The 26723-nt window shown below is 37.2% G+C and overlaps 1 protein-coding gene across 5 annotated transcripts in view; it reads left to right on the forward strand.

The window, feature by feature from the left end:
• The window catches only part of dpp6b (dipeptidyl-peptidase 6b), a 142926-nt gene that overhangs the window by 109884 nt on the left and 6319 nt on the right, over positions 1-26723 (forward strand). For all 5 annotated transcript variants that reach the window (XM_079876363.1, XM_079876364.1, XM_079876362.1 and 2 more), the window contains 18 exons: positions 3868-3980; positions 4072-4146; positions 4317-4369; positions 4917-4998; positions 13571-13691; positions 17457-17611; positions 19476-19573; positions 20386-20512; positions 20792-20830; positions 20935-21042; positions 21135-21226; positions 21397-21444; positions 21518-21630; positions 24326-24379; positions 25303-25401; positions 25487-25556; positions 26176-26370; positions 26462-26516. In XM_079876363.1, the coding sequence (XP_079732489.1) occupies positions 3868-3980; positions 4072-4146; positions 4317-4369; positions 4917-4998; positions 13571-13691; positions 17457-17611; positions 19476-19573; positions 20386-20512; positions 20792-20830; positions 20935-21042; positions 21135-21226; positions 21397-21444; positions 21518-21630; positions 24326-24379; positions 25303-25401; positions 25487-25556; positions 26176-26370; positions 26462-26516 (1697 nt within the window). The remainder of the gene's footprint in view (positions 1-3867; positions 3981-4071; positions 4147-4316; positions 4370-4916; positions 4999-13570; positions 13692-17456; positions 17612-19475; positions 19574-20385; positions 20513-20791; positions 20831-20934; positions 21043-21134; positions 21227-21396; positions 21445-21517; positions 21631-24325; positions 24380-25302; positions 25402-25486; positions 25557-26175; positions 26371-26461; positions 26517-26723) is intronic.

The following is a 26723-nucleotide window of genomic DNA, read 5'->3' on the forward strand; positions in this document are numbered from 1 at the left end:
TGTAAAAAGGTTTTAAAGGCTATTCAAAATAAATGAATGAATACATTTATATGCATTATAAAAATGAACCCAAGCCATTTTATACCCATTATACAACAGTAAAAGTGGTTGTCCATTCTCATCTCAATCTTTACCCTATACTGTTTGCTGCCATTTTGTGACTATTGTTTTGTACACTGTTGGATTATGAGATACAAACAGGTACGATTTTAAAACAGTTTTCTGAAATCAATATATCTTATCCCCATAATTATTTATGTGGCGAAATGCTGTGCAATAAGTGATATTAATGACTGTACACACCGTATCTCTTAAATGCCCGTTTAGTTTGAACATTGTGTTGCAAGCGGCTCTCTCCACAGAAGCTTTGCGTTTAAAGACCTAATAAAATATTTCAATATTTTGTGTCTAATTATTTACTTATGTGGCAAGTAGCCGTGTTATAAGCGGGATAATGTACATCCAGCCGGTGGTTCTCTCAAAATAACCCCCCTTTAGGCTGATCAAGACCTCATCACCCTGTTGGGGGTTATTTTGAGAGAACCACCGGCTGGATGTAGGCTACATTATCCCTTACAGTTTAGAACAGCTGTGCTGCTTAATATTTTATAAAAAAAATTTTTAAATATTTGTTGATGAATAGAAAGTTCAAAATGGTATTAATCAAATAATATATATATATATATACACACACACACACACACACACAGACGTTCAAAAATTCGGGATCGGTAAGATTAAAAACACACACAAAAAAAAAAAAAAAAAAACTGTAATATTGTTAAATATTATGACAATTTAAAATAACTGTTTTCTCTTTGAATATATTTTAAAATGTAATTTATTCCTGTAATGCAAAGCTGTATTTTTAGCATCAGTACTCCAGACGCAGTGTCACATGATCCTTCAGAAATCATTCTGATATGTTGATTTGATGATCAAAAAAAACATTCATTATTATTTTCAAACAAACTGTATTTTCAAAACAGTCGTGTAAATTTTGTTCATGAATAGAATTTCATGAATGATTCTTTGATGAATAAAAAGTTCTATTTATTTGAAATAGAATCTTTTGTAACATAATAAATGTCTTTACTATAACTTTTGAACAATTTAATGTATCCTTGCTATTGATTTCTTTAGCAATAAATTCTCAAATCCCCCCCCCCCCCAAAAAAAATCTTACTGACCCCAAACTTTTAAATGGTAGTTTATAATGTTACAAAAGCTTTCTATTTCAGATAAATGCTGTTCTTTTGAACTTTCTTTGTTTCTTTTTTTTTTTTTTACATTTTTTTTACATTTACATTTTTTTTTACTTTTTCTGATAATAATCAGAAATGTTTCTTGAGCAGCAAATCATCATATGATTTCTGAAGGATCATGTGACACTGAAGACTGGAGTAATGATGCTTCACAGGAATAAATAGCATTTTAAAATACATTCAAAAAGACAAGAAAACATTCAAATATTTTCAATTGTAATAATATTGTGTGTGTGTGTGTGTATTTTTTATAAAAAAAATGCAGCCTTGGTGAGCATAAGAGACTTCTTTTAAAAACAAAAAATCTTACCGATCCCACACTTTTGAAGGGCAGTGTATATATATTGTTACGTCCTGAGACGTATTTTATTTGTGATTATCTATGTGTTGTGGTGTATTTGTTTTCTTTTTCCCCCCATGTCTACTTCTACCAATCTCATGGAGGTGATTGGGTTCACCTGTTGCTGATTTGCTGCTCAATCACCTCGGCTCCACTGATTGGCTGTAGCCAGGAGAAAGCCAGCATATTAGGCCAGCACTGTTCAGCACATGGACTTCTGGGCTGCGTTCAGCCCCGACAAAACGTTGCACAACGTTTTTTAAACAGAAACGGTGATGCGTTGAACACACTGTTCTGATGAAGCAAGAGTTGCAACTATGGCAGCTGAGAAGGCCATTCTTTGTGTTCTTTGTGAAGAATTTTCGGAGCCTGATGAAGTCGGTATAAATATGTGTTTAATACTACAAAATATGCCCGATGTTACAGTTACTGCACTTGCCGCCCAGAACAAAAGATAACATCCCAATCGAGTGAAGGGATTTGTGGAAACTGAAATGTAACCACACACCTAATTCAGACACATCTATTTAGCCTCACATACTGACTTTATTTGTAGTTCATACTGTTTTAATACCCTGTATTTTCTTTCTCATTTTTAGGAAAAGCACTTATACCATTGTTTATTTCTATAGGCTACCAAATGTCATTGCAGTGAAGCTAAAATATAAACAACTACATGTTGATATCCTATATTTTTACAATAAAACTTACGACAAACATGTCTTCTAATATCCTCAGTTGTTGCGTAGCCTATACCGAGCTGCATCGAACACATTTGTAAATTACTTTCCTTGAACCCATTGTGCGAGTTCACTTTAATACCGCGTGCTTTATGTACATGTTGCTGCTGATTGGACTGCAGTTCTGACACACCCACCAAACAAGAGAAAACGTGTCTCAAACCCCGTTGCACACCGGTGCACGCCGTTTCCAGGAAACATGACGTTCAACCCGGAAACCGTAGCAAAACGTTGCGCACCGTTTTGAACTTGAACATGCCCCTGTTCTCCTACTCCAGAGAACTTTATTGTGTTCTGTTGCTGACATGTGCTAATTAGGAATGGGTGATATGATACTGATTCTTTCAAGGCCAATATTGCCGAAACTGATTTGATACCTCTTAACTTTTAAATTAAAAGAAATTCTTAAATTGAAATGGGTAATGATACCCACTTAACAAAAGGCATTTTAACATTCAAAACACCTTAATTGGAAAGATTATATTTTTGTTTACACGTGGTTAAAATGTTTACTTGTAGTGGTAACCATGGAAATCTATAAAATATTATAGGCCTAATTGGATTATGGTCACTGTAATGTTCATTTTCCTAAGGGACTGCCAGAGACAGGCTGTTGCACCCATAAAATGCAACCTTTCTATTCTGACAGTGTATGATTTATATTAAAATTAGTTACAGAATAGAACAGTACTTTTGGGAAACGCAGCCCTGTTTGAATGCATTGTCGGCAGTGTGTGAACACTCTGTGATTGATTGGTTCTGACTTGTAGCATTTGTGTGTTTAGATGAGCAGGGAAATAGTTCTACTACACAATTATTTACTAACATAGGTTATTCATCCAATTCAATGCATACTGTACGCATTAAATTTCTTGTCAAATAAACAAAATACGATACTTTCAATACTCGATGTCAGTATCGATATATCGATACTTCATATCGATACGCCCATCCCTAGTGCTAATCGTTGGTGCAATTGTGAATTTAGTTGAAGATTTACTCCTTTGTTCAGAATTTAAGATTTTCTTTTAAGGAAAATTGTAGGAGGTGCATGGGTGCCATTTTTGTTTGAAACTGCTTTTGTCCTGGTTATGTGTAGTCAGGGAGATAGGGAAGTTCATTTGTTATTTATTTTCTTTTTGTTTTGTTTATGTAAGTTATGGTTAAAACTTAGACACCTTTTTGTTTGTTGTGTTGGCCTTTGCTCCCTCCTGAAACTTATGTTTAAGTTCATTCGTTCCGAATGTGTGTTACTGGGGCTGGAGGCAAGAAGTTCCTGTGCTCTTTCTCTCCAAAATTTGTTACTGCTTTGGCTATTACCCCTAGACTAAAAGGCCTGGCACGTGACAATATATATACAATCTAACACTAGATTGGACATTATCACAAGAGAAACACATTCATACTGCTAAAACACTTAAATCACTCTTTCGTGATTAATTTTGTGATATGAACGGCTGACTGTACATTAATAGGATATTATGTACATCAAGGATAATGTTTTTTTTCTTCCTCTTCATAGACACAGAAATACTGTACCATAACCTTACGGGAGATCTGCTGAAGCACAACGTGCTGACAAATACCACCGAGACTTTAGTGGAGAAAAAGATGTTTGACAGTTTCCACAGCCAGGTTCTTACCGCTTTGATTAACAGCAAAATATGCAGCTCTGTAGATGTTTTGTACTTGTAAAGAAAAGTAACTTTAGAGCCTTTTGTTTCAGGGATCCTACAAACCAACCGAATACCAAGTGTCTCCTGATCTAAAATATGTGCTGTTGCCCTACAATATTGTGCCGGTAATTGCTTTATATTCTGATTTATAATGTGAAGAATCTAGCTGTTTGTTTCTCAAATTCTCTTGTATTTTGTTACTAAGGTCTCATATCTGTTGCATCACATCTCTTTGTAAGAAATGACACAGTGTGCGCTTCTAAAGGACATCTCGTCTGCTCTCTTTGTTCCACAGCTTTATCAGTATTCCTTCATGGCCCATTACATCATCTGCAGCCTTGATTCTCCGTAAGTCTGGTTGTTATGACTGAATCCTTTCAACATTCTCACTGGTTTTAGCTTCTACTGTCACTAACTCTAATGTCATGAGGGTTCAGCTCACTGAGCTTGATAGGATAGTGCCATTGTAGAGAACTGAATTGTGGGTAGCACTGCCACCTAGTGTGTTTCCTAAGATATGGTGCCATTTCCCCAGAGCTGGCCGTGTCTGTGCAAACATAATTTGTCCTCAGGGTTGGTCTCCCCGATCTAAATGATTCATGTCTCATAGCCTTTAGTGAATTCAGATTTTGACCCATGAAATACATCAACACGATAATTGTATAGGATACTATGGTAATTAGGCTTCAAATAGGTTAAACATGTACACTACATGCACATCTTTCTCATTCAGTATGAGACACACACAAACACTTTCACAGTCTCTCTGTCATTCCAACAGATATGAGATACACATTTGGCTTTCTCTGGTATCGCATCACAATATGAATGGAAAGTAACAAACACACATGCATTCATGCTATTCTTGTTTTGAGAATGGTTTGTTTTTTGACAGAGAGAAAGTGGAACTGACCCCTAATGAGGTGCAGCCTACCGCACTGCAGTATGCCGGATGGGGTCCCAAAGGACAGCAACTGGTAAGAGAATCACAAACACACTTGTGTCATCAAAAAAAAAAACCTCAAAGTAATAATAAAATATCACAAAACTTAAAGGTTGGTTTAATATTCAGTAGCCTACCAATATAGCTTGTTGTTCATTATATCTTTAAAGGAACACTCCACCATTTTTTCATATTAAACTATGTTATTCCCTTAACTAAGACGAGTTGATACATACCTCTCTCGTCTCAGTGCGTGCACTCAATCGCTCTGGCGCGCGGCGACACTTTGATAGCACTTAGCTTAGCCCAGTTCTTTCATTAGGATCCAAACAGAGATGAAGTTAGAAGCGACCAAACACCTCCACGTTTTCCATATTTAAATACAGTTACACGAGTAGTTACACGACCAAGTATGGTGACACAAAATAAAACGTGGCGCTTTTCTAAGCGGGTAAAAAGGATAACTATAATGTATGGCGGAATAGCACTTGAAGTTGGGAGCACTTCGACTCGGTGCAGTCCTCCTGAAAACTCCTGAAAAATCCTCTCCCCCTCTCCCTCTCACTTCTGTCATTAGAACCAACGTGACTTTTTACTGCGCCGAGTCGAAGTGCTCCCAAGTGCTATTCCGCCATACATTATAGTTATCCTTTTTACCCGCTTAGAAAAGCGCCACGTTTTATTTTGTGACATTAATGGTGTAAAAGTTCTGAGGATTTATTTGTTTCATTTTTTACAAACTATGCAATGGCACTAAAAACCAAAATGGCAGAGAAAAAAAAGATAAAAATTTTCAACTAAAACCGTAAAACTATGTATGCGTTTTGGCCATTCATTTACACAACAACAGCGTTTTGGGTGCCTGAAACCGCAAACTTTGAAAAAGTGCAAGTTTTTGAAAACGGCCTCCATGTAAACAACAAAAACGCGAATCTCTGAAGACATTAGGCTTGTTCGACTTGATCCGGCGCTACACGATCGGTTTATGACATCAAAGTACCGTGAGAGCGATTAGAGAGCAGATGGCTCCTTATGCTTTTGAATCGCTCTCGCGGTACTTTGATATCATAAACCGATCGGTATGTGCAGCGCCGGTTCAAGTCGAACAAGCCTAATGACGTCACGCACATGCGTATTACGTGTTCAGTCTTGTCTCATCGCCATCTAATGGCCTGGCAGCAGAATACAGCATTTTAGTCGTTTAGTGGGGATTGTTTTGTTAATGTATGCAGAAAACTCAAAGGAAGAACTTCTGTTTTAAGCATATTGTTGTGTAAACGTACCCTAAAACTTAACTGCATAAGTGTGCACACCCTTTTGTAATTGAGAATGTGGCTGTTCACAGTGACCTAATCATCAAGCTCATGTGAAATAGTCTGTCTTCACCTGAAGTGACTCCGATGAACTCCAAGTAAATCTCAGCTGTTCTTGTAAGATTTTTCTGACATTTTTCACACCCTGTTTTAACAGGGGTGTGTAGATTTTTATATCCACTGTAAAAAATGTAAAGAATATCATTAGACAGGCAATATGCAATATTAATCACGAAAAGTGTCAAGCAGGGGTAGCAAATAAAGACAGAAAATAAAAGAGCTAGATCTATTTGCAAGCAGTAACTTTTAATTGGAATAAACTCAAAATTACATAAGTAATCTAGAAACAAAAACACGGGAACAGAACAACCACAATAGAGACGAGATCAGACAAAGTAAGGACTGCATATACAAAAAGAAACACTAGGGACAAAAATGAATCTACAAGGAAAGTGTACATTTTAGCACTGCTGTTGTTTTAGCACTAGTCATCTCTTTTAAGCTTTTAACTTAACCATTTTGAATCATCTTGTCATTTTTTTTGAGGTTCACTTAAATATTCCTTCAGTGTGACATTTTTAAAAGTAGAAATATATAATGTACAGTACACTACTCAAAAGTTTGGGGTCAGTTTAAATTTTTTTTATTATTATTCTGTGAGGACACTTTAAATTGATAAAGTCACAGTATAGACATTTAGAGTAGTAAACAAAAGATTACTATTTCAAACAATACTGTTCTTTTGAACTTTCCATTCTTCAAAGAATCCTGAAAAAAAATGTATCACAGTTTTCAATATTGATGATAATATGAAATGTATCCTGAGCATCAAATCATTATATTAAAATGATTTCTGAAGGATCATGTGACACTGAAGACTAGAGTAATGATGCTGAAAATTCAGCTTTACCCTCAAATTACATTTTAAATTAGATTAAAAAAAGAAAACATTTGTTTTAAATAGTAGTAATATTTCAGAATATTACTGTTTGCACTATACAGTGAGGAAAATAAGTATTTGAACACCCTGCTATTTTGCAAGTTCTCCCACTTGGAAATCGTGGAGGGGTCTAAAATTGTCATCGTAGGTGCATGTCCACTGTGAGAGACATAATCTAAAAAAATCCAGAAATCACAATATATGATTTTTTAACTATTTATTTGTATGATACAGCTGCAAATAAGTATTTGAACACCTGTCTATCAGCTAGAATTCTGACCCTCAAAGACCTGTTAGTCTGCCTTTAAAATGTCCACCTCCACTCCATTTATTATCCTAAATTAGATGCACCTGTTTGAGGTCGTTAGCTGCATAAAGACACCTGTCCACCCCATACAATCAGTAAGAATCCAACTACTAACATGGCCAAGACCAAAGAGCTGTCCAAAGACACTAGAGACAAAATTGTACACCTCCACAAGGCTGGAAAGGGCTACGGGGAAATTGCCAAGCAGCTTGGTGAAAAAAGGTCCACTGTTGGAGCAATCATTAGAAAATGGAAGAAGCTAAACATGACTGTCAATCTCCCTCGGACTGGGGCTCCATGCAAGATCTCACCTCGTGGGGTCTCAATGATCCTAAGAAAGGTGAGAAATCAGCCCAGAACTACACGGGAGGAGCTGGTCAATGACCTGAAAAGAGCTGGGACCACCGTTTCCAAGGTTACTGTTGGTAATACACTAAGACGTCATGGTTTGAAATCATGCATGGCACGGAAGGTTCCCCTGCTTAAACCAGCACATGTCAAGGCCCGTCTTAAGTTTGCCAATGACCATTTGGATGATCCAGAGGAGTCATGGGAGAAAGTCATGTGGTCAGATGAGACCAAAATAGAACTTTTTGGTCCTAATTCCACTAAACGTGTTTGGAGGAAGAAGAATGATGAGTACCATCCCAAGAACACCATCCCTACTGTGAAGCATGGGGGTGGTAGCATCATGCTTTGGGGGTGTTTTTCTGCACATGGGACAGGGCGACTGCACTGTATTAAGGAGAGGATGACCGGGGCCATGTATTGCGAGATTTTGGGGAACAACCTCCTTCCCTCAGTTAGAGCATTGAAGATGGGTTGAGGCTGGGTCTTCCAACATGACAATGACCCGAAGCACACAGCCAGGATAACCAAGGAGTGGCTCTGTAAGAAGCATATCAAGGTTCTGGCGTGGCCTAGCCAGTCTCCAGACCTAAACCCAATAGAGAATCTTTGGAGGGAGCTTAAACTCCGTGTTTCTCAGCGACAGCCCAGAAACCTGACTGATCTAGAGAAGATCTGTGTGGAGGAGTGGGCCAAAATCCCTCCTGCAGTGTGTGCAAACCTGGTGAAAAACTACAGGAAACGTTTGACCTCTGTAATTGCAAACAAAGGCTACTGTACCAAATATTAACATTGATTTTCTCAGGTGTTCAAATACTTATTTGCAGCTGTATCATACAAATAAATAGTTAAAAAATCATACATTGTGATTTCTGGATTTTTTTTTTTTAGATTATGTCTCTCACAGTGGACATGCACCTACGATGACAATTTCAGACCCCTCCATGATTTCTAAGTGGGAGAACTTGCAAAATAGCAGGGTGTTCAAATACTTATTTTCCTCACTGTATTTTTGATCAAATAAATTTAGCCTTGGTGAGCATAAGAGACTTTAATTTTAGACACACTGCTTTATATTTTATGCATTTCCATCATTCTGCTGAACATTTCCATGAATAAGTGTGAAGCAGCACCTGATCCGTTGTGGATCTGGAGATGTGAGCCGGTCATTTTGACCCGATTGTGTCTGTGTCCTGCTGGCAGAGAGCATTAGTAGTGGCAGATGGCAGCAGCATGACACAGACTCATTTCAGCAGAGCTGATTTTAGAAACCACGTTTCTTACTGACCTTAAATATTTTGTGTTTGCTAAGGGACTCATTACTATTACAATTCCTCTAGTTAGGGGTTAGAGATTCAAACAAACCTCTAACTAACTGTAACCTCATCCTGCACTATTTGTGCTACAGAAGTGAGTGATATCTCAAATTATGCAGCTTTTTGAGGAAGGGAGTGCTATACTTTTCAAAGTGATCTAACGATTTTCATCAGGCAGGCAATAAAAAAGGGGAGAAAATCCAATACACACTTGTTTTCTAGTATAAAATCTAACCATTCTTAAATTAAGATGCATTTACTCGAGAAGCAAAAGGACTTAAGTTATGCCTTGTTTTCTGAAAAATGTGTCAATGAAGCGAGAACAATAATCTTCCAGTGGGATAAGAAAAATAATCTTGGTTTCCCTTTGTATGTGTGTAAGTGTATTTTCTCTGACCCCTTGGCTGTTTTTTTCCCCTGTTTCACAGTAAGAATACTTTTAAGTGTAGTAAGAATACGTATAAACAAAAAATGGGGACAGAAAAATAAACTAAATTCAAATGGAAAAGCAGATTATTTTTCTTACACCGCATCAGATATTTGACAGTACTTAATATCTTAAGTCATTTGCTCTCAAGTACATACTTATGTACTTGATTTCAGATTGTTCTGGAAAACTAGACAAAAATATAAAGTAGGAAAGTCATTTTTTGCAGTGTTACACATTGACAGTCTTTTGTTATTAGTTTAAACAACGAGTAAATAAGTCAAACATGGGCACACAAGCATTACTGTTTATATCAGTACTGTAGTTTGTTGTTTTCTATCAATCTTCTGTTATCGGTCAACACAAGAAGTGCAATATAATACAAACCTGGATTGTGTGTGTTAATGTTTGCTTTCTTGCTAACACAAACCTCATAAATATGCGTCACTGCACTGTATTTTCATAATGTCAAACAGATACATATTTGTTTTCGTGTATTATAAGCAAAGCACGCATGCATGTGGTGTGTGTGTGTGTGAGCGGAGCATCAGGTGTGTAATTTTGCAGATGCTTGTATGCTGCCCCGTACCCTGCGCTTCGGTGATGCCTCCGGCAATTAGTTTTCCATGACAGATCAATCAGCAGGGGCCAGTGCAGCCAGAACCTACACTGAAGGTCACGTCACAGACTCCTCCGGAGGGGCGAGAGTGGGAGACAGATCAAAATGGCGGTCATGGAAGAGCAGAGATAGAGATGTCGCGGAGCTGTCACTGTAGGAGAACGTACAGACAGCGGGACAGGGGCCAGAGTGTAGAAACATACCATTGGCTCTGTCCCAAAACCTGCTGACCTGCCACACTGTCTAGGCTGCTGCCTTCTAAAAGCAGCAGTGCGTAATGCACTATATCAAGAGAGATTATCAATTTATAGATCAAACTCTGTATGCCAACAGGTTCTGACACAGGTTTCCATGTATTATGCGGTTATTATGTCCCTGTTAGTGTGACAAATCATGTGAAATCACTCATAGTATTTTAATCTTTTCCATCTTGAATGCGTCTCAAAAGAGCTCTACTGAACAGGGATGACGTATTTTTGTAGACCAACCCGGAAGTTCGCATCACCCTCAACAAAAACCCAACTGGATTTTTCCATTGGCTTTCCATTTGGATTTTCAAAGCTTCAAAGTGGAAATGATTTGCGATGCTGTACAAAGCCAGCAGATTTATGCATCATACAAACAGCACTCGAAGGGCACAATTGACTTGTAGTAGAGTTGCTAAGACAAATTCGCTTTAAATGAAGAAGGTAGAATAATTATGCTGCCTACCTGTTTGAGCAACATGTCTGTGATGGCCTAAAATGCTTTTTTCGCTGCCTGTCGTATGTGTTTCTCTCCTCATTAGACTGTCTATAGCAGTAAAGCATGATCCATTCTGTTCAGCCCATGTGAATTCATTAAGAACAGAGCACTGAGCCATTATCGTCTGTCTGTCTGTCTGTCTGTCTGTCTGTCTGTCTGTCTGTCCCATTAGCTGTTCCACTCACTCTTCGTTCAGAGTAAATGACAGTGATTACATAAATGCATAACAATAACAGATAAATACCAGGGCACAGTCACAACCATTAGTCATAGGAAAGACAAAGTCCAGCCATGATTCACTAACATTGCAGTAATAAGACAAAACCACAGGTTTAAAGTTCTTAATAAATCATAATCACAGAGCGATTATCTTAATGGTTCCATATGCAGTACAATTATCGGTCCTCGGCATTTCAAAGGCTGCATCTTAAAATAAAAAATAAAAAAGCCTTTTTACTAAATAGACACTTTTCACACTTCCACACGCAAATCATAATTCATATTGCAAAACATTTTACTCTTTACTGACACTGTTGTTTCCTTGATATGTAAAGTAATATTTGAACAAATTATTTTGTTGCAAAATTGTTGGTCGTAGCCGGAGTGATGCCACAAGTGAGCTGTAAATTGATATATCATTTTTCGCAGTAAATATTACAGTTGTTTGTTTTAAATAAAAAGCCATTCAAAAGTTCTAAAAATGAATGAGGTTTTGACGTTTCCAACAAAAATAAAGAAGCTGAAATCTGTTAGGATGAACTTTTGAATCTGTTGTGAATTTAATTGGTACATTGTAAAGCTCTCCTCTTAATGAAATATTGGGAAACACTTTATTTTACAGTGTCTTTGTTACACGTTACATGTAGTTACTATAGTAATTATTATAAATTGTGCCACGTCAAAACGCCTCGCATCTTTTGCAGCGATTTTTGTGTGAGCATATCAGTGGACACCCCTGACCACTCGGTGAGTTTCACGTCTTTGTAAACGAAAGTTGAATGTGTTTTAGGAAGGAGTGTTCGAGTGCACCTATACACCCAGTCTACTGGTGGGGGTGGGGGGGGGGGGGGGGGAGGGAAAGAAACCTAAAATTCTCGGGACAGCAGCATTTGTCCAAATTTTAATCTTAACCGTTCTATTTCATCAGAAACGATCTGTAAACAGGACTTTAAGTGTAAAATACCGAACTTGTCCTTTAAGCTTTGACGAGGAGGCGCGAAAGGGAGCTCATTTTGTGACTTGCGCGCTGTGTGGAAAGTTTTGTGTGCGCACACATCCGAAGCACACGCCCAGAAAGCCACGTCTCAGACAGCGCACGAATACTAAACTGAGCTCTCTTTCATGTATTTTGTGACAATTTTGTGTGAATTTGTCCACTCAGAGTATCCTAGTAAACATAGTCGGTTATGTCTTAAGTTAATGGGTATGTTTTAAGTCTCTGTGCCTGGAAATAGGGAATTTTCACTGGTATCTAAAATGTTGGTGTCATTACTGCCTGTGTCATGTACTACCTGTCAAAAACGGTTTCATGGCTAGTATAAAATATTTATGGTCGTCGGTATATTTCCTGAAGTCACCAGCCATTTTATTCCCTAAAAAATATTATTCCCTATAAAATAGGAACTGTCCATTTTGTCTTGATTTGCATAAGTTGGAGCAGCATCTATTTGCGGGATTTTGGCAGAGCATGATTCAGCTGCTGAATAAATCTCAACAGAGCTTTTGAGACACACACACACACACACCACCACTCCCACAGCTGTCAGTCATCCTGCAGACAGGAATCTGCCATCATCCCTGATTACTGTAGCATCACACAACATTGTAAATATTCGCTTTAGATCTGCTTCCGATGCAGAATAGTTTACTGTTACCATTGAATCGGCTTTTTAACATTCATACAAATTGCTACTGTCATACATGTTAATTTGTCCTATAGAGCACTAGAGTGACCTTGCACTCTTTCAGCAGCCTTGTTTCTGAAAGTTTTTTCCCACTGTTTTCTCCATTTGCATGTCAAAATGTCTTCATTAAAGCTTTTTAAGCCTCGAACCACATTTTAAAACCTCAATTAAATTGCCAAGGATGTGTACTTAAATTCTTGTATTTGAGAATGAACTACTCACTGAATTTCTAATATAAATCCATTGCGGTAATGATAAAATACAATATATTTGAAACCCATTGTAAAATATATAGAAATGTATCAATAGTTGAGAGTGTGGTGAGGTGAACAGGTCAGTAATGTCAATCACAATGTTTTATTGGAGTGAGTTTTATGGTATGATTTTTGTTTAAATGGGAATTGAGACTTGGCGATTGGTGGATATATCTTGAGGATTATGGGTAGTGCTTTTCTTCACTCTGGATTATTTTTTAAGTTGAAATCATACTACTTGCAGTTTCCACAGGAGTATGGGCTCATGGTAGATCTGTCTTAAAAGTTCTATACATAATCGCTAATTCAATTTCCCCATTAAGAAAAGGATGGGATTTTTACATCTGTAACCCTACTTTTTTTCCCCAAAAAATTACTTTGTCAGGTTTGACATGATCTTTCATACAATCTTTTTTTTGTTTGTTTCCTGACAGATTTTCATCTTTGAGAATAACATCTACTACAAAGCGCATGTGAACAGTGCATCAATCCGCCTGGTTTCCACGGGCAGTGTGGGGGTTATATTTAATGGACTTGCTGACTGGCTGTATGAAGGTAAAGTCCATAAGCATGAATAATAAAAAAGCCATATTAGTGTGTGTGTGTGTGTGTGTGTGTGTGTAATAAAAGAGCAGACTTGATTGTGAGTGTCTGATGTGTTTAGTCTGAGGGGAGGATCTGTTTATTTGTACACACAGTATTGCATTTGCGTATGCCTGATCCACCTATCAGATTCAGCACATTTCTTCTAGAGTTCAATGAATACATTACTTTTTACTTTTATCTAAACTACATTGCTGGAATATACTGCTTTGCTCATAAGTTTACAGATCTTTCACAAGATATTAGGATCATAAAATTCCATTTTGTTCTTTTAGAACCTCTGATGAAATGGACATAACAGATATTGAAATATATCTGGATTGATATAATAATGATGATAATAATAATAATAATTTTATATAATAATGTAGCATGCAGTTTTATATAAATGTTTTGAACAGGATCATTCGTTTTTGTTGTTTTATTTTATTATGTTTGCCAAATGACTTTATAATAGTTATTACTACGGAACTAGTTGTAGTAGTAATATTTTTGTTTATTATTTTTTGAGCATGTACTTTAAAAGTGAAGTTCATCTGGTTTATTTCCAGATTGTTTCTTGGTCTTAATTCTGGACGCTGAACCTGTTCTTTCACAAAATTCATCATTGCAACGAACAATAGTTCCTGTAAATGAAATTACCACACCCGTTCAAGGCCGTTCTGAGTTCATTTTGACAGCAGTAGATGTACGATACCTTAGTCAGGAGGATTTAAAAAGCAGCCAAATATGTAACATTCCACTATAAGTTAAAATGACATACAGTCAGCATGATTTTAATTTGATTCTAATCATAATGCTAAACATACGACATATTGGACTGAACAAATGCCAATGATGTAGATATTATCACTTCTGTTTGTGTATGAACAGCGCTGGGATGTAATATCAAGATTAAACCTTTTTATAATCCATTGTGCAATAGGTCAAGTGTAATCTCCCACACTATCCAGATTTTAATATTCATAATGATTAATGTAGCTTTTTGTGCTAAATACTTTGTTTGAATTTGGATTATGTTCACCTTGAATTTGGATTATGTTCATCTTGTGATTTTTGCTGAGTGTTTACACACACACACACACACACACACACACACACACACACACACACACACACACACACACATTTCCCTGTCTCTTGATTTGCACTGTGGGTGGGAATACAGCATGATGAGAAGCAAACATCTGACAGAGGGCTTTTTAATTAAAAATTTTACTTCAATAATTTGATGTGTATTCCAAGTAATTTTCAAGACAGTTCATCCATCTGGAATTAATTGGAAAGTACAGTTAATTGTGGAGAAGTAATACCCCAACTGATCTTTTTTGGATAATTATTTTACAGAGTGCAGCAAGTTTTCTGTAATGGGTATGTTTAGGGGTAAGGTTAGTGCAGGAGGATAGCTTATACAGTATGTACAGTATAAAAACATGGTATGTCCCCATAAAACATGGAAACTGTGTGTGTGTGCGCCTACTTAACTATATTTTAGGGACAAATTTGTACCCAGAAGTGACAAAATCTCCAAAAACCTCCCTTTAGGGATGCCCTCATTTGTAAATCGGGTATAAAAATAAAGTAATTAAAGGTATTTTAAAAATGTCAAAATGCAGAAAGTTTTGTGTGATGGGTAGGTAGAAAAACCATTACGTCTATGGAATGTCCCCATTTAGATAGCTAAGTAAACGTGTGTGCGTGCGTGTGTGTGTGTGATGGTCTGTACTTTTAAAGCAGGTCAGCTGCAGCTCATTTATCACATCAGACCTCTTCATCAGGGTGTGTGTAGCTGAGTTTTGGTTCTGCCCCTAAAATCCATCTAGCAGTTTGAAAGAGCTCTGCATCTGTAGCACCAGGAGTCATTCACATGTGTACGGCCTTTCTCACTCCCTCAGGTGCGAGTGATACGCTCCACATGTCCTCTCTCCAGAAACACACACAACCCTTCACTTGGCTTTGCCCAGACTACAACAATGATTTACCGCCTTCATTTCCCTTAATTTGTGGCTTGTAACGAGAATGTTATTTCAAGCTTGTTGGGGGTAATAAACTTGGTGCAGTTATTATTTTTTAATATCATTTGTTCGGCCGAAGACAGTTTGGTTTTCAGAGCATTAGAGGCAAACAGACCAATATTATATAACCTTAATCATACATTTCCTTATGGAGATTATTGTTTTTCCTCATCATTCTCAGTTCTGTATTTCTGCCATTCCTGCTGTATGAGGGCACATTGGCTGCGGGTTTGTTTTTGATGCATGCTGCCCAGTAATTGGTTTTTATCCTGAATTAACCTCTCAGTCTGAGGCTATTCTTAGTCACATGCTAGTACAACTTCTGTGTATTCTCTGCTGCGTAAAGATCTCTGCTGCCATCCTGTGGTTTCACATTTCATGATAGATTGCATTTTATCAGAACAGACAGAAGGAGAATTGCTTCACAGAGAAAACTTTAAGGGGTAGTTCACTCAAAAATGCACTTCACTTTTACTGACCTTTGTGTTCATCAGTGGAACATAAATGAAGATATTCTGAAGAATGTTCAAGCTGCTCCTTTCCATATAACAAAATGTTGTTTTATGGTGTTTTGGTGGTATCCATGTTTGTTGTATGGAAAACAGTGTTCTTGTTAACTAAAAGTGTTTAAAAAAAATCAGTAATTGAAATAAAGCTGAAATAACACAAAAATATAAATATTAGATGAAAAACTTAATTTTTTTATGAAACTGGCAATAAACTGAAAATAAGTACTAAAATTCACTAAAACTGAAATAAAAATAAATAGACATTAGAAAATTACTAAAAATGATACAAGCACATAACAAAATTACTATAAATAAAAATAAATAAAAAAATGAAAATAAAAAAATATATAAACAAATCCTATTCAAAATATGAATGAATACTATAATAGTTTATAAATAATACTAAAATAACACTGCCTGCAGACGCATCTAATTTATTGTATTTTGTGTTTCACAGAAAGTCTTACAGGTTTATAACAACATGAAGTTGAATCAACTGACAACATTTTCATGATTGGATGAATTATTCAGTGGTGCAGCGTCATGAGCCCAGGTGCTCATGTGGGTCATTCTGGTTTCAGTTCAGACTGTGTTCATTATACAAAATGTCTGTGGGCATCTGGGCTTACTCATGAATTTCTGTTTAAATGGTTCTTAAAAATCAAGTAGATTGATGTTTTTAATGCTACAGTTTGTATAAGAATTTATGCAAATATCTTGAATAAGGCCGATTGTTACAGCATAAAAAAATAAAATCAGCCATGTCAGTGTTCTTCTTGTCTAGTTCTGGTTACACACTGGCTTAATGAGCTTCAGGGGTCCATTTTGCAGTGTTACCGGCAGTCATATTTTCCAATCTCTCGGCTGACGGCAGTGTTGTTCCTCCTGTCAGCTTTATAGAGTGATTGATGAGACTCCCGAGGCAGGAGCCTAAAGGCAAATGGATGCGATAAATCACGCAGGCTGTTTTTGCACATGTTGCACTTACGTATTTTGCAGCGTTCCCTCTGTCTGCGCTTGCTTCAAAGTATATTTAATCTAACGCATATTAGTGGCTATGGATACGATAGAGATACGGTCACTATGCAACAGAGCTTTCCAGGACATGCGTCACTTGTTTCATAGTACAATGCTTCATAAAGCTTCAATTTTGTGTCTAACACACTTATGTGTTCATTTGCTTGTGCTTGCAGAGGAGATCTTCCAGAATCACATCGCTCACTGGTGGTCCCCAGATGGTCTCAGACTGGCATATGCCACCATCAATGACACTCTGGTGCCCAAGATGGAGATACCCATGTTTACAAGCGCTCTGTATCCCAGCGGACAGGAGTACCGCTACCCTAAAGTAAATCTCTGCTGGGTCTTTTTATGGTTAAACCAAGTGAACACTGTCACTGTGAACTTGAAATGCTATCTGATTGGTGGCCTAATTGTGACATTTAAAGGGATAGTTCACCCAAAAATGAAAATTCTGTCATCATTTACTCACCCTCAAGTCTTGGCAAGTTCATAAAGAGATTGTAAAAGTAATCTATTTTAATCAAGCCTGTTACTCCAAGTCTTCTGAAGAGACGCAACCACTTAATATGGTGAACAATTTAGTTTTGGCTTAACATATAGCACTCTCACATATAAACACTGATAAATGCACATACATAAAGCTCATCAAAATGGTCAACAAAAGCTCAGTCGTGCTTGTTTGACACCTCATTAATCCTTGTGAGGGAATTTTACAAATATATTCATTTTGAAGAAAAAATTATGGGTTTGGAATGACATTATGGTGAATTTATGTGAAGCCAAGTCACCTTTATTATAGCGCTTTGTACAATACAGAATGTTTCAAAGCAGCTTTACTGTGATCAATAGGAAAATAATGATCAATGGTGCAAACAGAATTCAATTATGCTGTAAAGCAGCTCTAGAAAACACAATAGTGACCTTTTTCAGCTGAAGTCAGTTCAATGTTGATAAAATTCAGTTCAATTACAGTGTTGATGTTGCAAAAATCATCATTTATGAAACCTTAAAAGTCCCATGAAATCAAAATGTAAGTTGTTTTTTTAACTTTTAGTATGAATATGTTAGCCTTAAGGTTATTAATAAGCTGGTGTGTTCCAAAACAATGACAAATCTCCTAAATGCAAATTAAGCATTCAAAACGTACAGTCTCTCACTTCCGCTAAAATGGTTCACGAATTTTTATGACATCACCGCAGACTTCAGCTTCTCACCAGATCTTCTGTCCAATCAAATGCTCTCTAGAATCTAAAGTGTCCCGCCCCCTATGCTATAAATACCACCTGGCCAAAACAACCATTGACACGTCACAGAACAATATGAGTTGGAGATGTGTGTTCGGTTGCTCAAACGCTCAAGTTTTATTCCGTTTTCCAACTGTTCGTTGGTTAAGAATGAAATGGCTAGAATTTAATCACACCTCTACTACTGAACCCAACGTATCATCAGCGCTCGGATTTGCTTACAATGGTGCTGTCAAGTACAACTTGCAGTCTGTGAGGTAAACTAAACGCTATTGGCTATTTGAAAAGGGGGAGGAGCCATTCAATACGTCCCGCCTTAGCTTCCCGTTTCAGTGGAAATTACGTCAACGCATCATAAAGCTGCGTGTTCCAAGGCACTTCAGTGGGGCTTTAAGTTGAATCAGCTATAAAGCAGCTCTGCAGAAAACAGTAGTGTCGTCGTCCAGCTCAATTCAGTTCTCATCCAGTCAAATCAATAATATTGCTGAATATTAAGTGTCCCCAACAAAGCAAGCCAAAGGTGACAGTGGCAAGGAACCCAAACTCCATCTGACAGAAATGAAAAAAACCCAATTCTCCTCTGCTAAACGAACATGGTGCGATTATCATTCCAGCCTGCATTACAAATGATGACAGACTTTTCTATTTTGGGTTAACTTAAGCACCTTAGTGACATAACTAAATCAGCTTTAATAATAGTTATGGCAAGCAATAACTGTCCATCTGCATGTTTCTCATTTTACATAACATGCAGTACAGTACCTGATTTACATTTATCATTTGCCAGTCAGTTTTATCCAAACACATCTTACAGTGCATTCAATGTATCTTAAGAAACGAACCCATGAACTGCTTTACCAATTGAACTTTAATGGAATAGATAAAAATCGTGAGCGTATATTTTGTGGTGTTTGTCATGAATGATGACCGAATGTCTCTCTTTAGGCCGGGGAGGAGAACCCTGATATCTATTTGTCAGTGGTGAGTCTGAACGGCCCTTTACACACAGTGAGGATGAGAAAACCAGAAGACCCCAGAATCAGGTGAAGATATGCCAGTGACCACGTATTTAGTAACTTTATCTGTTGCTTTAGTCAAGTTCACATTGACCCGAAAAGTATTTGGACCCTTAAAAATGTTTGAATGTCAGTTATTGCATTAAACAACAAAATCAAAAGGCATCCAACAAATGATACTATAACCTTTAAAAACTAACTTGACTGTTAAACAGAAGGTTTAACATCTGACAACCAAATGTCACAATTATTTATCACAATACTTTATTTGATAAAAAATACAGTAATATAGTGAAATATTATTACAATTTTAAATGATGGTTTTCTATTTGATTATATTTTGAAATGTAATTTATTCCTGTGTTGCAAAGCTGAATTTTCAGCATCATTACTCCAGTCTTCAGTGTCACATGATCCTTCAGAAATCATTCTAATATGATGATCTGATGATCAAGAAACATTATCAGTGTTGAAAACAGTAGTGCTGCTTAATAATTTTGTGGAAACCGTGATACTGTTTTTAAAATATATATTTTTTCATGATTCTTTGATGAAAATTCAACTGTCAGCTTATTTAATGCATCCTTGCAGAATGAAAGTATTCTTTTCTTTAAAACAATAAATTACTTAGCCTAAACTTTTGAAAGGTAGTGCATCTATTTAACAAACTTTGTAAACAGGCTACAGTTAGGCTAATGAACTGCATTAATTGGCTTGAATGGCTTTATTAAGAAAATCTCTTTAGAGCATTTTGGAGCTTTTTTTTAAACAAACAAAGTTCACAGACACACATTTGACACACTTTGATATTAGTATTTTTAACTAGCATCTCTATGCAGGAAAGAGTACTACATTACCATGGTGAAGTGGGCGACCAGCACTAAACTAGCAGTGAACTGGCTGAACCGAGCGCAGAACAACTCCATCCTGACCTTATGTGAAGCCACCACAGGCATCTGCACCAAGGTACCTTCTCATATACACTAGCAAACCATCTTCATTATCACAGTTTTCCATGTTTAGAACAATAGTCATTAAGACTATACAATAACACAAATGGAAGGATGTGAATGACGTAGTGACCTTTCATTTTCCGGATAAGGCTGTGTGTGTGACAGTGCCTATTGTTACATCCAAATGCATGTCAGTTAAATGAAAGAAAAGATCAGGCAAGTGCTTTGGTTGTACTGTCTATAAAGGACTTTGTCGCACATGGGAAACAATAATCTTCCGCTGTGTTTTCAGAAACATGAAGATGAAAGCGACAGCTGGCTTCACAGACAGGTGAGTCACGCATCACGCAGACACGTACGGCGTGTGGGATGTGTGTGGAAGAGGTGCTTCTCAAATGAATGTGCGCTGATGGGAAGACGTGAATCTCTCCACAGAATGAACCCCCGCTCTTCTCCAGAGACGGGTTCAGGTTGTTCTTCACCCGAGCCGTTCCACAGGGGGGCCGAGGGAAGTTTTTCCACATATCAATGTCCACTTCCCAGGTGAGCTGTCACTGATAAACTACCACACTACTTGTGAAGGTTTAACAGCACATTAAATGTAAGAAGTGACTTCCTGTTGTCATCTCTTTCAGCCCAACAGCAGCGCAGACACACTACAGTCCCTGACGTCAGGAGACTGGGACGTGACGCAGATTTTAGCCTACAACGAGGACACCAAACTTGTGTAAGTGATCAGCAGCATGAAAAAGGTCCAGATGCTGGATTCTGTCCATATTGTCAGTAAAAATGTCAAAATTATTGCTTCAAATTTACATTTAAAGGAAAGCAATATGCCATTATCGGCTTTTGTAACATATCAGGAATAGATATCTGACAACAACAATGTCTTCGCAGATACTTTCTGAGTACTGAAGATGATACAAGACGGCGTCACCTCTACAGGTATGATAAATGGCGTGTGACACACTGCGAAGCATTTGTAAGCATTGCACTGATGACGTGTGTTGTGTTTTAGTGCCAACACCACAGGATCCTTCAACCGCCAATGTCTTTCCTGTCAATCAACCTGTGGATACGTCAGTGGATCATTCAGTCCAGATGCTAACTACTTCCTTCTCAACTGCAAAGGTTTCTCTTTTTTTTTTACTATGCAAAACATCTGTAAATATCTTGTCTTATAGAGTGAAAGAGTGTCCGTTCACTTTCTCAGCAGCCTTGGTTCCGGAAGTATTTTTCCCAGTGATTTTTAAATAAGTCTTTGTTAAGGAGTTACAAGCTGAGAACCAAAACACTACAAAGTTTGATTTGAATCTACAACAACAAAAAAAGTGTATGAAAATCTGACAAAAAGACAAAGACTGTATGTAATGGCTTTAATGAGGGAAATAAGTAAAAAATCCCAGAAGCATTGTGAATGACATAAATTAAAAACTATAAATTTGAAAGATTTAAAAATGTTAGATTTAGGGTTAGGGGATGGAATATACAGTTTGTACAGTATACAAATCATTGTCTATGGAATGTCTCCATAAAACCCGTGTGTGTGTGTGTGTGTTTAAGTAGTAGGAAGACTGTTACTTCATTTTCAGTGCTCATGGGAGTGGGTGAACGCTTCTTTTGGCATGATTTGCTTGCCGCCATTCTCTGATTGGTGGATTTCTTTACAGAATCATGGGTAATGTAGTTTTCACCAGGAATTTGGTTGTTAAACATGATTATTTACAAAAAAAGTTGAAATAATGTGAACAGATCATCTTTAAAAGTTTAGAAGTTGTCAATAAAAATCTGTCGAGAAAATAGAAGTTTTTACTTTCGGAACCCAACTGTTGCACTCTATTACATGGTTCTCTGGAATACTTCATTTTGATTGGTCAATCGCTGCATTTTGCAATCAGATGTTGTATTATTGATCGTTGTCATAAGAAACCAATTTCCTACATTTCTGGTTTTGTCTCTCTCATTTCTTTCTGTACAAAATCAAATTGTTACTCTAAGTAATATGCAAAAATGAACCCCCTCTGGGTGAAACAAGACCTCTCGGCTTCACGGTCCTGATAGTCACATTGCCAGACCGTTGACTAAAAAGCATAACATTTTATTTTTATTGAAATAGATCCTACCACAGTAATTGGTTAGCAAGAAGTACTAACAGACTGGAAATAAAATGCAATGTAAAGCCAGTATTTCGTTTATTTGTTTGTTTTTTTTCCCCTCCTAATTGTCTAAATCTGTTAGATTCTAGTTTCTCGTTCTGAAGCGCACAGTTGAGAGTTCGGCTCACTGACTCTCACTGATCTAAGTGTGTTAGTCATGACATAATTTCCATGCTGTGTGTTTTATCAACAATAAAGCATGGTTGTCATGGTCACTGATCTGTTTAGCAGACTCTGATGAGCTCAAGGAAAGGTCAGTGTTTGTGTTATTAAGTAGATGAAGTCAGAGAAGAGCTGCATGCTGTTTCACACAGACCTAAGCAAAGAAAGCTTGTTTCTTGTGTAGATCAAATCAATCATTGGGTCAGTTTTCGTGCTGTATGATTATTCTATTTTCAGTGTTTTCATATTGTCGCATTCGAAAACAATACGTCACTCTAGTTCATGTTTTGAAGTGATTTTAATCACAGGTGAGGGGGTTTGTGTGCATTGGTAAGTTCCTGAAAACCCCCAAACCAGCTTTGAACGGAGCTCATCTAATCATTACTATTTGTGTTATAATAGACATTTCATCAGTTATATAACTGGAGCTGAAGCGGTTACCCAGACAGCAATATAGTGTCGGCCCAGATCCGGCCCACATCTGGTACGTGTGGATTCCATGTGGACCGGATGTGGACCGGATCTGGGCCGACACTATGTTGCAGTCTGGGTAACGTGTGACATCATCACTGTAGTACATTATCCTTCTATCAGTGCCAGATTGAGCTCATTCAAGTACAGCCATACCATCAGATTCATCCCTGGGACTGTGGAATGAATTTATATACTTGTATTAAAAATACCTTTATTCAGAAACTCATCAAAAGTGACAGTAAAGCATTTATAATGTTACGTAAGATTTTTATTTCAAATAATATGAATGCTGTTCTTTTGAACTTTCTATTCGTCAAAGAATCAAATAAAAGTATCACGGTTTCCACTAAATATTAAGCAGCACAACTGTTTTCAACTGATAATAATAATAAATGTTTCTTGAGCCGCAAATCAGTATATTAGAATGATTTCTGAAGGATCTTGTGACACTGTACATTCATTGGATCTACTAGGTGGGAAACATAAGCATTTATGTAACAATATTCTTAACATTTTGGTCGATGTATGCAAATGATAAAAAATACTGGAAAAAATAATGGTCCTTATCACAAATGTGAATTTATATATATATATATATATATATATATATATATATTAATATTCTACCAGTTTTTGTTTTGTTTTTAATGACCCTACAAGTTGGATTAAACCATCAAAATATGAGGACAATATATAGCTCACAGAAAAATACATTAACTACAGCATAAGTTATTAATATTTCATTGGTTCTGTCTTGTTTGTGCATGTGTTCATAATTTCTTTGTATGACAGCCCGGCCAAAAATGATGTCTTCACAATTTGCCAAGATTTAATTTTCCTAGGCCAGACAGCACTTATGGCCACTACTGTGTAAAGTGCTGTTATGTGCCATTTAAAGACACTTTTATCCGTAATAGGTTACTACAATAATAGAATACTTCACACACATAACAGTAATACAGATGCTAAGCTACACAAGGAAGTCCAAATGAGATAACATGACACTATTCTTCTCTGTGTTTTTTTCTGTCCAGGCCCGGTTGTGCCATACACAGCCGTGTACAGCACCAGAGACGGAAAGTATGAGCGTGAGTCCTCTGTTACACTATCACAGACACACGATCTCATTCACTTTATCAGCTCTGGACACAACACGCCAAGAGCTTGTTTTACTGGAAAGGTATTTCTCACCCAAAGGACATGATAGAAGACCTAGATATGCGCTTTATCAATGGAGGTGTGCTTGAAGATAAACGCTACTGTAAATTGTTTTAGCACCATGTCCTTAGATGTGAAAGAGTGGAAGTGGAAGACAATTGAGAATGACTGTGTCTTGAAGAATTAGCAGTGATTATCATCGACCCCTTGAGGAGAAAAAAGGAAGGAGGACAACAGATTGATCTGATTTGCTTTAACTCACTGATTCACTAGCGCTCATAAGTGTTCATTTCGACTCCCATATTAATACTACTTTGTCGCCATTCTGATGAAAAACATACTAATGTTGATGTTTCACCAGTGCACTTTACTACTGTACACTATCATTCAAAAGTTTGGGGTCAGTAAGATTTTTTGTTTGTTTTTTTTTAAGAAATTAATACTTTTATTCAGCAAGGATGTATTAAATTTTTAAAAAGTGACAGCAAAGACATTTATAATGTTACAAATAATTTCTATTCCAAGTATGAATGTACTATTCATCAAAGAATCTTGAAAAATATTAAGCAGCACAACAGTTTTCAACATTGATAATAATCAGAAATGTTTCTTGAGCATCAAATCATCATATTAGACTGATTTCTGAAGGATCATGTGACATGTAATGATCCTGAAAATTCAGCTATAGACATCACAGGAATACATTACATTTTAAATATGTAAAGTAGAAAGCGGTTTGATCAAATTAATCAAGCCTTTGTGAGCATAAGAGACTCCAGAATATCGTACCAACCCCAAACTAGATTTGATAGCATTTAGATGCATCTCTCTGAACATCTATGGTTTCCCTCAGATGTGATGGATGTGGAGCCCAATGACGAGTTGAACACCACCGTGAACAACACACAGATGCCCAGAGTAGAGTACAGAAAGATCAGCGTTGATGATTACAGTGAGTATCTTATAGAATCAGTTTTTTTTTAAATATATAAGCCAATGACTGACAAAGCACAGTAAGTTTTCCATCATTTGCACAGGTCTGAACACCCAGATTCTGATGCCAGCAGGGTTTACAGAGAAGGCTCACTACCCCGTCCTGCTGCTGGTGTAAGTGTTCCACACACTGAGCTGACACATGATACACACCAAGCACACAGAACACAAGAACACAACCCAGTATTCCTCCAGCACAGGAGATATTCTCAGGAGTGACTGCATTAGTGCCGCTGTTGCTGCCGGTGAGTATCATGAAAGGCACCAGGGCTTTTTCTCTCCAAAATCAAATGAAAGAAAGAAGGAAATGATGCCTATTTAGGGTCATTATGATTTTTTGCAAATGTGAGATTATTTTCCTTTTGCTCCACCCGGTTCTTTTTTTCTCTCACCCTCTCTCTCTCTCTACATATGAATTCAGGTCAATTTATTTCACAGTCATTTCAATGGCAGAAACTAGTGTCCCATATAATTTAGTGACCAATATGACATGTACAATATAATTGACATTTTTTCTATAACATTTATTTTTTTTCTTATTCTTTCTTCTCGTTTCTTTTCTTTTCCTTTTGTTTTGGGGTGAAATGTGACCCTGACAATTCTCTATAACATTCAGCCAGTAAGTTTTAAGAAGGTATCTGAAACCATATGAAACCGCAGTGAAAGTGTCGTGATATTGTTTTGAGGCCTCTCTTTGATCAGATGTACTGAAGCGATTGACTCGCTGTGATAGGGACGGCACCCCCGGTGGTCAGGTGGTGACGGAGCAGTTTCAGGTGGACTGGACCACGGTTCTGGTCAGCTCCTTCAACATCATAGTCATGCGCCTGGACGGCCGCGGCAGTGGGTTTCAGGGCACAAACCTCCTCCACCGCGTCAAGAAGAAACTGGGGGAGTTTGAGGAGAGAGACCAGCTGGAAGCTCTTAGGTCAGATCATCGACGTGAACTACAATAAAGCTGCATCAATCCTGAATGACAGTTTAATTCACGTTTATATCTCTTCTATGATTCTCTGCAGAAATATAGCACAGCTGCCGTACATTGACACCTCAAGAATTGGAGTTTATGGAAAGGTGCGTTTGCTTGTTGACTGTTGGGGAATAACTGACTACAAGTAGTAATGGTACTATATATATATAAGCCTTTAAAGCCTACTGTCATATTTGACTGAATTGAAAAAAGCCCTCTATATTGTCACAATGAGGCAAACTTTGCTGAAAAACCTGTTGTACACAATCTGCTACATGCCTTTTGTCATCTGATTAATAGTTGTTTATTAA

The sequence above is a fragment of the Squalius cephalus genome, assembly GCF_949319135.1.
Source record: "Squalius cephalus genome assembly, chromosome: 7".
In the NCBI taxonomy this organism is placed as follows: Eukaryota; Metazoa; Chordata; class Actinopteri; order Cypriniformes; family Leuciscidae; genus Squalius; species Squalius cephalus.